At 43.2% G+C, this 13113-nt stretch overlaps 1 protein-coding gene across 3 annotated transcripts; it reads left to right on the top strand.

Moving 5' to 3' along the window:
- The first annotated feature begins 2114 nt into the window (after positions 1-2114).
- LOC147893409 (uncharacterized) lies at positions 2115-9428 on the top strand. Of its 3 annotated transcripts, none has more exons than XM_087386276.1 (5): positions 2115-2310; positions 2646-2747; positions 5213-5318; positions 8797-8855; positions 8970-9428. In XM_087386276.1, exons 1-5 carry the CDS (start codon positions 2140-2142, stop codon positions 9063-9065), a joined length of 534 nt encoding a protein of 177 aa, XP_087242402.1. In that variant the 5' UTR covers positions 2115-2139; the 3' UTR covers positions 9066-9428. The 3 variants fall into 3 exon arrangements, with proteins under 3 accessions (XP_087242402.1, XP_087242401.1, XP_087242403.1); XM_087386275.1 differs by having other exon boundaries at positions 8707-8855; XM_087386277.1 differs by lacking the exon at positions 2646-2747 and having other exon boundaries at positions 8707-8855.
- The last annotated feature ends 3685 nt before the right edge of the window (positions 9429-13113 follow it).

Below are 13113 nucleotides of genomic sequence, written 5' to 3'. Positions count from 1 at the left end.
TGTCATTTCTTATCAAAGTTCTTATATACCTTTTTATGCAATTTCGTGGGTGCTTTACCTACATACTTAAACTCTTCCTTAATTCTATAACATTCTCTTTCCAGCCTTTACACTTACTCTTTTGTCTTTTCAGTATGCAAAAGGAGTTGTTGTCTTGCCTTTCACACACACGTCCTTTTCCCTGCAACTCTGGACTGTCCGCACATAGTACAATTAAGTTATTAAGGCCTTTTTTGGCATCTTGACTCCTTTCTCTAACTTGTGTTGTGTTTTTTTTTACCAGTAATTTCCATGGGATGTTTCGTTCCAATTAGAAGCTCTCAACAAGCCTCTTCTGACTCCTTCTTCCTCATCCCAGGCATCTTTGGATGGTTGTAGTTATTACATTTAAGTCATCATGGTGTTGCCTGTTGACTCACGTCATTGCTCGCTGAGCAATTTTCTCTTTCTTTTGTCTTTTTCTTCTTTCTAAGAAGTCTTCCACCCCAAACAATTCTAGATAGCCCACTCCATCCCTGTTATGGCTATCATTTAAACTCTTTTTTCCCTGGTTACTTGCAAAGCGAACAGCTCCCATTGCTCCAAAATAGTATGTCTTACTCAAGCACTTCTCTTTCTCTTTTTCTACTGCTTATTTGACACTTCTAAAACATTACTAGTCCTTTTTGGGTAGACAGTAGGGCAAAGGTGGGTACACACACACACACACACACACACACACACACTTACTATTCTCCTTTTTCTTTTGCATCCACTTAATTTCTTTTTATTTATTTATTTATTTATTATCTCTCTTCTTTTTATTAATCTCCCTTAACTTCTTCCTTTTTGACTGTATTCTTATTTTAATTTTCCTTAATTTTATCTTATTTCCCCTAAATTCCCCTTAGTTTCCCTTAATCTTTTTCTTTTCCCCCTTAATTTTCCTAAAATTCCCCCCTCGATTTCCTTATTTACCCCTAATTTGTCTCTAATTTTCTTTGTAATTTTCCTCAATCTCCCTTATTTTTTCATAATTCCTCCTAGTTGTCCTAAAATTTTCCATTTTTTTCCATTTTTTCAAAACTATTTTTCATTTTCCTTTATCTAACCCTAACAAAACCTAACTCCCTATCAAAACCTGACCACTTCTTTTTCCATAGCATTTCTTTTTGCTCACTCTCTCTTAAATGGATTAGCAGACATTAATCACATTCTACATTAATTGCTAGCTCAACAAGGGGAGACAAGTAAATTATAAAAGTAAAACAAGACATAAAAATTATCATAAAACCAAATAATATCAATAATGAGCCTAAACTAGTTGCAAAAGCAATACCACAACATATAGAATTATGGAGAATCAAGATCATGATGACAGACCTAATATCGATAGCAATTTATGTGGAGGATCTACAAATAATACATATGAGAGAGAGAGAGAGAGAGAGAGAGAGAGATCTGTACTTCCTTCTCCACTTCACTTGGTTCCTATGTCATGAAAAACATCCGAAAAAGTGTCACGAAGGGGAAAAAGCACACATGCGAGGTAGTGGCATTGGTAAGAGAGCAGTTACACCATCCCCGTGCTTCTCAAATTTGTGATGTTTGAATCTTTGATTGCAACATTAATACAATACGCGAAGGTCTTGCCCCTTCTTTGGAGGAGGGGTGATGCTCAGAACCAGAAATTTGTGCATTAATGCATTCCTTTTAGGTGAGAGAAACTGGGAGATGCGAGTAGTACTCCTCGAGTATGGAGAGCGCCACGGGATGGCATGAGTGGCATCTACACCACAAGAGAAATGTCAAGTGGTTGCTCTCACCGCAGTAGCAAATTGGATTTGTGGGACCAACAAGTAGGCGCGACTGCTCGGTCCCGAGAGATGGACAGCTCGGATGTGCAAGAGGGTGCGAAAACGAATCCCTGCTCGTGATGCTTGATAGGATTGGCCACCGATGCTCAAACGGCAGGAATCCGTCGCCACCCGTTCGTGGGTGCGGACAGCGTGTCAGCAATCTGGTGGGGAGAGAGTGTAAGGGTGTACGCTGTTGGGGTTGACAAGGATAAACGCAATTTTCATGCAAACTGGTTGTTGTTGTTGTTGTACTACGCTCTTTGAATTCTGGTGGCACCGCAGTTCCCGCCGCATTCTTCGCATGGATCATCATCATCATCATCTTGTGCATCTTGTAAAGCGCTTCACTTCCGACGCCTTGGAGCGTCTGCCTCATCACCTGCCCGCTTTCTGCCACCACGCATCATCCATCGCCAACAAATTTCTCTCATCAACCATCGCCGCCTTCAATCTCGGTGCCCTTGATTGGACGGTACGTCCATCTCTTTGCTCTCCACATCCAATCCACTCATCTGCATTTTCTTTCACATCATGCGTAGGAGGCTTTCCTGGTTTGTTTCGTGTGCGAATCAGTTTTAAGATCATTTGTCGGCATTGTACAGAGCAGATTCCACATTTAATACAATCTTTGGCTTAAACTAATGCCGGTCGATAATCACGGTCGTCAAAACTAGAAGGCGACCGCAGAGCATTTTAAGCTACATTTTGATGCTTGCCTCCTTCCGATAATGCTTCACTGGCACTATTCGTAAAACCTTCGATATCGTAACAAACTACGATGCTAACAACGACAAACGTTGAGTACAGAATGCAGTGCATGAGTCAACACCAAGAATGAGAGACGAGCGTCCAGGCAAGACCGCGCGACCTCGACTAATGTATCCCCTTCTGAGGCGGTTACATCTAACGGTAAACAACCGTTCTCATCATTCCCATTTACATTAGGGCCCTCAATCTACTTAATGAGCTGGCCATATAGCAGGTTGCGAATGATCCACGTGTACATTTATGTCACGTCTACCCTGCGAGAAAATTACTGTGCGGGAACGGAAAGGCTTGATGCGGGAGATATGGGCAGTAGTCTTGGTCGTTCGGCCAAGTGAACATCTGATCAATGCATAAGATGTGTTGCCAATTCTTGCTGTGATCTGACACGGGCCAACGCTCTTAGCAATGATTTTTTTCTGCGAGGCATGTCTTCTGCTTGAGCAATACAACATCGCCAAATTCCCTATGAATTTGTGTCTTTATTCTGTTCTGTGCCTTCTGAAGATGTGAGGCTGCAATTTGTCTCATGAATAGCAATGCATCTGCCATGTACAGCGACCATTGTATTGCGTCCAGGCTCTTTGCATCTTTTAGTTCACTCTTCCTGTTTCTGCCGGAAACCTGGGAAGTTGCTTATACAAGGCTTTGAATGGGCATCTGTGTAAAGCTGTGCAGATTCTTGCAGAGCTGTATTATGTGCGGCCAGAACATAAGGTGGACAAACATCCCATTGCGATATGTTGCGAGTCAATTTTCATGTCGAACATAAGCTCACTTGTTTGATTTAAGCGCTCAGTTAATCCATTGTAATCCAGATGGAGCAGAATGGTGAACTGCTGTTTCACATTGAGCTTGTCTGCCACAATCTTCATGACTTTGGACTTGAAATTAGAACCCTGAATAGCTAGGGTGTACTTTGGACGAGGAACTTGGCAACATTGGAGGCCCGATTTGATGCTGATGTTTGAGCAATTGTCCTTCTAGTGACATAGTAAGCACGATGATGTAAGAACTACCTGCATCTGAAACTGGAAATGGACCAGTAGTCTCATAGGCAAGGAGCTCGAAGAGTTCGGTGGCTGTAATGGACTCTGACTTCATGTAGATATGAATGTATAGATCTGAGTTTGGCAAAACCCAAAGGACCGTCAAATAGATGGTATTGAAAAGAGTGAAGGTAAAGACGTTGGACTGATTTTGGATCATAAAGTCTCACCGAAATGGGGGTTTATGAAAATAAAGGATGCCTTCTAAGAATTTTAGGAATGATGGAGGTTGGTGAGAGTCTAATTGAGCATCAAGTCTTGTCATCACAGAATCTTGAGCTTGAAGGAATTTAAGGTTATTTATGAGGGTTAAAAAGGCATAGAGAATGGTAACGGAAGAGGTTTATGTTGGAATACGAGGTTCACCTCCCCACTTGTGACCTCTCATATGAGGGGGGAGGATGACGTACTATACTATATGGGACAGACGGAGAGATAAGGGCACTGGCTGCCACATGGGCAGCACATAGATCTACCGTTAGGGTCAAGATTATGAAGGTACCTGGGCTGGTACAACAGCACGTACAAATGGTACTGCAGGTACAGGGTGGACATGTGGCACAGCAGGTACTGGAGGGCCTGCAGATGTCTGCAGGACTGCCTAAAAGTTAAGTCCAATGTCTTCCAATGCTTCCAGCAAGTTGTGGCTATGGTTGAGAATGAGTCAGTGCACAAAGTGCAAACTCACAGATAGATGGGGGAGTGTATGTTTTGCAATAACAGTCCCACTAGCACTTGAAGCGTAAGTGGAACTGTTGCTGAGGTGTAGCAGAAGCAGTAATTGTATCTGCTTGGCAGACCTCGTCACCTGTGACAAAGCCCAAAAGACTCTTTGCAATTAATGGTTGCCCAATGAAAACAGCAGCAACCAAGCTCTCAGCCATCAAAAAGCAGTTGACGAGCACTGTTTGACTTTGAAATGAGCTCCAAACTATCATTGAAACAGAGCAGCCTGTTCTGAAACAGGTTTTCTTCACAATAGGGGACGTGACCATGCCTGTAGAGGTGGCAGCTGAGCTCAAACGTGCTGTGCAACAAGGTTTCTTGATGACGAAGTGAAGTTCTTTGTGTGATAGAAGTGCTCCCCGAGTGTGGGCAAGAGCAATTTGCTCTGATACCAAATGATAGAAAGGTGGAAGGATAGAGAGTTCAGTGAGCAGGGTTGAAACAAAACATGGTACTTAACCCACTATTAACATCTTACATTGATTGAGGACATACAAATTCTAAAATTTGTTTACATTCTTAGCCTCTCGTAACTATTTTGAAATTAACGGGGGTTTTTGATCATGATATTATTTTTACACCCCTGATTTTAATTTCCCTCATAAAGTTCAGACTTGCAAATTTGAATATATCTCATTTGCATGTTAACATATACTGATGACCTTGGCTGTACTATGATGCCTATGTCCTTTGAGTTGATGTTGTTAGAAGCCTTGAATTTCATTTTGAATATTTGAGCTTTGTTATCTTTCTTAAGAACTATTTCACTGAATGTCCTTGCTAAGGATCTGTATGAAGATTGATAAATTTTTAGGGCCCTGGTTTTTTTGGCAGGAGCCATGGTTGATATCACTAATGGCCTTCCACTTCATATTGCTTCTATTAGCAATATATACAAGGAAGAATAACAATGTGCAAATGGGTCTTTTCATCTTTACACGTAAGTGGAATATCATGTATTCTTTGAACACAACAATGCTCAATTTCCAAGCTCTCTTGAGAGATATTTTTAGCAATAAAACCTGGTAAGTAATAGAAATCATGATGTGAATGGTTGTTAGAAGAATAATCTCAATGTCAGTGACGGCTCATATAGGTTTTCAGCTCTTGCTTTCAGAAGCGCATCCCCATGTATCTAAAACATTTGGAAAAACTGGCTCCAGGGCTTTGATGCTGCTGCCATAAGAGCCCCTCTTGCTAGACTAAAGGTCACCACCAAGCTTCTTTTCTTTGAGGCCAAAGCAAAAGTGCAAAACAAGGAGGGAAAAAGGAATAAACTGGGGGGGACGAGGACAAGGGTCCCTTCAAAAGGACTAGCCAAGGGCTCAGGAAAAAGGCCGCTCCAAGTACTGAAATGGCTGACCAAAAAACTCACTGGAATTGGGTCTAGGTGAGCCAATAAGCTTGCAGCAGTGGGCTGGAAAGAAGGCTATAGCCACCACCAAACAAGCCAAAGAAAGGGGCGACCACAACCAGCAGCTATAGGGCTGTTCCAGGGACACCCAAACCGAAAAAGCACCTGCAAACACTGAGGGCCAGGCGCAAACTGAGCAGAGAGACCTCCTGGAGCTGCTGAGGTTGGAGAAGCGATCCAAAGGGCCTTTTGGAGCTGCGTCCACAGACCAAGAGCTGGTGCGACAGGCTGAAGAGGGCATTTGAGCAGGTGGACTGCTCAGAAGAGACCACGAACCAGAGAATGGCCTGAAGGGAGGCTCCTGGGTGTGCTTGTGCACCTCAACTGCTCCAGATAACCAAGAAAGCCAGGCGCCCAAGAAACGAGCTGCTGGTGAAACAGAAAAAGGCGAAATGAGGCTCGAAAAGAGGTTGAAAAGGAGAAGGGAGAGGCATGAGGAAGGGCAGAAAGGGAGAAGAGCGGAAGCGAGGGGAAAGGGGCTGAGGCGGGTAAAGCAAGGCCGTGCACAGAGGGGAGTGCTCATCAGTCACTTTGGAGCAGATCGCAGAACTGGACTTGAATTATAAGAATCCCTTAAGATACACACTGCCATCAGATGCTTGAATGGATTTACGTCATGTGGCTTGTGTATGTAGGAGTGAGTCCATGGAAGAGAGGGCAAATGAAGGGCAGATTGGTAGGAGACGGTTGGTGTACTCCTAGGCCAATGGCACGTAGGGAAGAGCTGTTCTGAGGTGAGAGGTCATGCCACAACTTGGAGGTAAGGGCTACAGAGGGTAGGTGCAGCTAGCTAGGGGGTGCATGAGGGATAAAGGAGGCAAGAGGTTGTAAGGAAGGTCTGAAAGTTCATGCCTCTAGAGTAAACAATTGTCCTTTATGCTTCAATAAAAAAAACTTGAAAGGATTGCTGTCCATTGCTGCGTATTGAGAGTTTCAAGTTGCCACCAGTAAAATGATATCTTTCTCATGGACTTGCCTAGCTTCTTTAATTGCTCTTGAAAACAAACCATGAATAATGTTCAAGCTACCTAAAGGATAATATGCTACACATTAAAAAAAAAAAAGTCTAGAAAAAGGTAAACTCTAATAACACTTGAAATCACCAGTAATGCTGGATACTGTCTCCCACACACTCCTCCGGTAGAGGTGGTGGGCGTCATCTGGAGGGCTGAGATGCATCATGGATCTCTATCCGAGAGATCTGCTATCCATGTATCCTGTATGCTGGTGAGACAAGATCAATCGAGAAGGCATGTCCTCCCTCCGTGAACCAGGCCGCCATCCCGCAAGTGAAGTCCCTCCTCATCCTTTGTTTGCTAGCCACAATCTTAAGAGATGCCCATTGCCAACTATATCCGTTGTGCGACTAGGAAGCCCTATAGGCAATGGGAAATCGTCTCCAAAGCTCCTTCCGCGCAGCCAATGCATCTGCCATCTACCCGCATCTGTTCCAGCCAGGGGCCAATGGGCAGACCCCCGTGAGCCATCAACTAGAAGAAATAGAAAACCTTGCGCCGGCGCAAGCTCGTCCAAGGCCAGAAATGGGAATAAACCCCTGCTCTAGCCAATGGCATTCTCTGGAGGGGGACCACACATAAATTTAAACAACATGGGTGGTATGAATAACACATTTAGATGTAAAAAGATGGACTAAAGAGTCCGCATGATAATGTTCAAGATACCTAAAGGATGCCAGAAATAAGAGGCTATACATAAATTTAAACATGTGTGGTATGAATAACACATTTAGATGTAAAAAGATGGGCCAAAGAGTCTAAAGGAACAGGTTTCTTAGATGCTTGGATCAGGGCTGCTCAGTTTTGTATTCTCAAGTGTAGCAAGGTGATCATTAAAGGGGTCCAAGATGACATCGTTTGTTTTTTAATTCAGATTGAAGAGTGCAGCTCTTTAGCTCTTAACCTTGTCCTTTTGTCGGCAGGGTTACGGGAAGTTAACTTTCCTCCAAGATGGGTTGTATGCTCTTCTTACCTTCATGAGAGGATCTTCTAGTTGCAGAGCTATTCCTTTTGAAGGGCACAACATGGAACATGAAGTGGCCTTTTAGAGCAACCCATATGACTTTCTGCTTTGCATTGGTAGCCGAAATCAATGGGTGCACCTTGGTTGGTGTTTTGGATGCGCATGCTTGGGATAATATTGTTGGCTTCAATTGGATGTGGAAGGGCTAATTTGTATGTTTTACTGGGATGCTACATGGGCATCGATATATTTGGGCTTAATCATTTTGCTGCTGTGAAGAGTATTCGTAGGGAGCTTCTTATCGAGCTTCCATGAATCTCTCTTGAGAAAGGAGAGCCAACAGGTGCGGCGGTGCCATTGGCGACCATCAGGTGTCTTTCCATTGGTGGTCCTCAAGTAGATTCACGGGCTGACTGCAGGTGGCATCAGGGCACAAATAAATATGCACACTATCATATTTTCAACTTAAAGCAAGGTTTTGTCTGATAGATCCAAAGATGCAGGGTCGCACATTCTTATGCAATTTGCGTACATGGAGTTTCACTCCTGGAGATAAGCCTTAGAAGTAGCTTTGGCAAGTTGCAACACCACATAAATTATTGCAATCATCTCGAGAAGACTGGTATTCCTCAAACATTTGGCTTCTTGTAGCCAGTCTTTTGTAAGTTTGGTACATATCAGTCCAGGCCTTTTCAGTTTCTCCAAGGAGATACGAAGGGACAATTCACCAACCAGGGCCCTCCTGTGATCTCATTCTTTATGGGTTTCACAGACGAGATTTGTGTGACCAAGGCATGTGGCTTGTCATGTTATTGTCAATTGATAAGGATCTGCATTTTTCAATTTCAAAAGTAAAAAGCTTATATTTGCTGTACAATCCAAATTCTCATTAGAAGGTCAAGGTTATCTGAACGAACTGATATTTTGTGTCCAGTTTTCGGTGTATACTTTGCGGAGAGGTTGAATATGCTACTAACTCATAATTGGGCAACTTTTGCACGTCACCCTTATTTTGACCATCAAGGTGTATTGCTGTCAACAATTTGGTCAGGGCCGCTTCTTTGCATCTCATGTGTGATCCTGGTGAGATGTGATCAGTTCACTTGATGGTAATGGATATAAAAAAGAATTTACCTTTTTCTGGAGCTGATCCAACTTAGACACCTAATTATTTTGTTGTTTGTTTTGAAATTGTAGGTAAACAGCTTGATAACTTTAATAGCTCTCACCGTAAAGTGGAAAAAAACAGAGCTCAAGCATCGTGCAACTTTCACAGCATGCAAAGAAGACTGAGAGATGCGCTGTAAGCAACTGTGTTTATGAGTGATAAAAACATGAATGCTTAAAATCCAATGTTAATGGATTTACAATAGCAGTCCAATGAAGACAGACGCTTGTATGTAATTGAGAGGGGCAATGGCCCAAAGCATCTGAATGCAGTATGGGGCATGATGTAATCAACTCTCTGATTTGGGGTTTATGCTGGCATTGGACAGTATGCCTGTCCGCATTAAGAGAGAAAATGTGACTACTATTGTAGTTTGACTGTATTATTCCAATTTTCAAGAGAGAGATATATCATTACAGTTTCAGGCCAATTTGTAAGACATGCTGGACAGCCATGCATTCCATGTTTTTCCTGATATGACTGCATGTACTAGGGTAATAGCATGAATCGGGCTTGGCTCCCAAGTCAGCACGTCCAAAGTTGTCTTTTTGCTTGATTCTGATTGTGAGTCTGCTTGCAATTCGCAATGCTTGAAGAGTGCCCTTTATTCGGAGGCATACTGTCAACTAATGGCAGGATATGCAAAATAGCTTAGCCCAAAATTCCAATCACCACCATCCATCCATGTTTTTTTATCGCAACTCTTCTTCAAAGTTTTCAGCTGTGTCCTTGTTGTACTCCTCACAGCGAGAGTAGTCCGGCCTCATGACACTTGTCTAGACGCATGCACACTGTGTGGTTCTCACTTTGTCTGTGTTTTTGGATGGATGCAGGTAACTGTTGGAAAGTAGGGTCCATTGTCCCACCTATAGGCCTCCATATGATGAGAGCACAAGGGCATAGTACCAGTATAGGAATGGGGGGCATGAGAGTCAACTGTGTGTGAATGTTTTGGATGCCACATGGGCAGATCTAGGTCGAGGGAGGTATCCACATGTGGGCAGCACTATAGATTGCCAAATGGGCTGCTGCGCAATTCACTGACAAAGGTGGACAGGAGCTCTGAAAGAGGGCCATAGGCTGGTACTTCAAGTGCAGTAGTCAGTACAATAACAATATGGAAGAGAACATACGGTCGGCAGATGCGCAGATCGGGTACAGCAAGGCTGGCAGCAGCTGTAGGAGGTTGCCTGGGGGCTACAGCCGGGTTGGACCAGGATCCAGCAGCAAATAACTGCAGAAAGGGGCCTTATGAAGGCCTGACAAGTCAGCAGAATCAGCACAGATTGGGCCGACTCTGTCTTTTTTACAGACTGGTCAGCTGATTTACACACTGGTCGACCAGTCCAGAGGGCAGCCCTATAAATAGGCCTCATTGTGGAGGCTGTTTGTACTTCAGATTGGAGGCAAGCCTCATCCACTCAGGAGCAATAGTTGGTGCACACCTACAGCCAGTAGGAGGACACATGTTTGCTGGGGGGTGTTGTCCAAGGAACTCACACTATGGATGACTGAAGCTCACTAAGGAGCATGCAACCCGAGGAGTGCAAGGACTGAAGTAGGAGCAGTAATTCTGATATGACCAAAACTGTTAACGCCTAATTTGCACACCAATCATGGGCATAGGCACACAGATTATCCTCCCAGCCAACCTCGGTGGTTGCAAACTTGGAATACCCAATTTACGTGAAAGCTCCTGCCTGCAAAGTACCACTGAGCCCCAATTCCCTAGATGGATCTAGTATGCCACATGTCTTCATTCTAAGGTACCTCCTAAATGCATCATTTACCCCTCTCTTGGGATATCATTGAAATCCTTGGCACATTTAATGTATTTAGATCCTTTAGCCTTAGATCCACCTAGTCTTGTGCCATGTCACCCTCACCAAGGACCTTGACCTTGATTCCTTTGTGATCATTTACGTGAAGCTCAAACAAATATAATGCAAACATTGATCCTTTAAAGGAAAATGTCGACTGACCCTTCCGAGGTCACGTTGCCTCAACTTGAGCGTAACATTCCTTCCCTCTTCAGGCATCAGCGTCCTCGATGATAAAGTCTGGGAATACTCTCCGTAATTGGTATACGGATTCCCAGGTAGCTTCTGATAGAGGTAAACCATGCCATACAACCAACACCATGGGTATCTTCCGATTGCGTACTTGCATTGTTCCTCGGTCGAGGATTCTTGTTGGTTTGCGTCTTGCATTATCCTCTATCTCCTGAAACAAAACAACACCCTCGATTAGTGAGTCACTTGTATGCAAAAATTTATTTAAACGAGAAACATGAAACACTGGGTGCACCTTACAACCCTGTGGTAATTCTAATTTATAGGCTACCTTGCCTATTCTTTTTAGAATTAACTACAGCCCACAATATCGGGGTGATAGCTTAGCACACTCTCCTACAGTCAAAGACTTTGAGTGCGAAGGAATTATGAGAAAAACTTTTTCTCCTTCCTTAAATTCTCTAACGGATTTGTTTTCATTAGCATACGCCTTAGCTCTATCCATAGCTTGGCGGATGTTAGCTCTCGCAAGTGCTAGCATCTCCCGCATCTGAACCACAAAGTTCACGGCACTGGGCACTTTCTGAGATACTCCAACTGTGGTTGGATTCGCTGGTCTATAACCATAGTTCAGCTCAAACGGACTGAACCCTGTAGAGGAATGTTTTCTATCATTGTAGGCAAATTCTTACAATGGCAACCACTTGTCCCATGTATGTTGCCTCAATGACACATATGCTCTAAGCATATCTTCTAAAATTTGGTTGATTCTTTCTGTCTGACCATCCGTTTCCACTACTCATTCCCAACTCAGTCCTTAGTGTGTCAAACACCGCAGTCCAAAAATGACTTGTAAATTTGACATCCCTATCTGATACTATGGATTTGGGTAATCCATGCAAGCAAAATATATGTTTAATAAACAAATCCGCCACTTGCGGGGCACTAACAGACTCTCTAGTTGGAATGAAGTGAGCCATCTTGGTAAGATGATCAACTATCACAAGGATAGAATCATATCCACCTTGTGTCGTAGGCAGACCTACAATAAAGTCCATGGAAATGCTCTCCCACCTAGTGGTATTTCCAGAGGCTGTAAAACTCCGGGTGGCTTCACCCGCTCTACCTTACTTGACACGAAAAACAACGTGTCACATATTCATGAATATGTTTTTGCATTTTTGGCCAAAAGAAATCTCGCTTCACGAGATCATACGTTTTCTCGACTCCTGGATGTCCCGCACATGGGCTATCATGGCATTGTTGAACGATTCTCTGCCTAAGATCATTCTGATTAGGTAGTACTACCTTGCCATTTCTTTTTAGCATACCATCTCTTATGGTATATCTTGCATAAGTTTAGCCTTTTCTGGATGCCACGTCACCCTTTTCCCGGGTTTGAATACATGAGCCTTAGGCCAAAGACTCTGGACGAACTCGTCCACCTTTTGAGTTTCTCTTATCTCGGTTATTAGAGCACTTTCTAATACCGTGAAACTCATATTATGCATAATGCGTGACAACGCATCAGCAACTTTATTATCCTTCCCTCTTCGGTACCGAATTGTCAAGTTAAACTCCTGCATGAGTTTTGCCCACCTAGCTTGGCGGCCTCTTAAGTCAGGTTGTTTACAAAAATGTTTCAAAGTATCATGATCAACATCAACATAAAACTTTGACCCATATAAATAATGTCTCCATGTTTTCAGAGCATGGACAACAGCATACAACTCTAATTCATGAGTTGGTCAATTTCGTTGAGAGGGAGAAAGCTTCTTGCTTTCAAAGGCTACTGGCCTTGCCTCTTGGAGGAGAACTGCTCCTACCGCAATGCAACTTGCATCAGTTTCAAGGAAAAACGGTTTCTGGGGATCAACTATTTTTAACACCGGTCCTGAGACCATAGCTTGTTTTATGGTGTTAAAACTCTCATGTTGATTCTGTCTCCATATAAAAGGTACTTTATCTGAGGTCAGATCAGTTAATGGCGATACCGTTCGGAATATCCTTTGATATGCCTTTGATAAAATTGGACAAATTCCAAGAATGATCGCAAGGCGGTTAAACTCTGAGGGATTGGCCAAGTGAGTATCGCAACCACTTTCTTTGGATCCATTTCTACCCCCTTAGGAGTAATAATGAATCCTAAATATTTAAGTCT

Source organism: Dipteris shenzhenensis, chromosome 15 (genome assembly GCF_047967505.1).
Source record: "Dipteris shenzhenensis isolate YYH24624 ecotype China chromosome 15, Dip_SZ_1.0, whole genome shotgun sequence".
NCBI classification, from domain to species: Eukaryota; Viridiplantae; Streptophyta; class Polypodiopsida; order Gleicheniales; family Dipteridaceae; genus Dipteris; species Dipteris shenzhenensis.
Note: the sequence above shows the minus strand (reverse complement) of the source record. Positions and strands in the feature narration are given on the sequence as shown.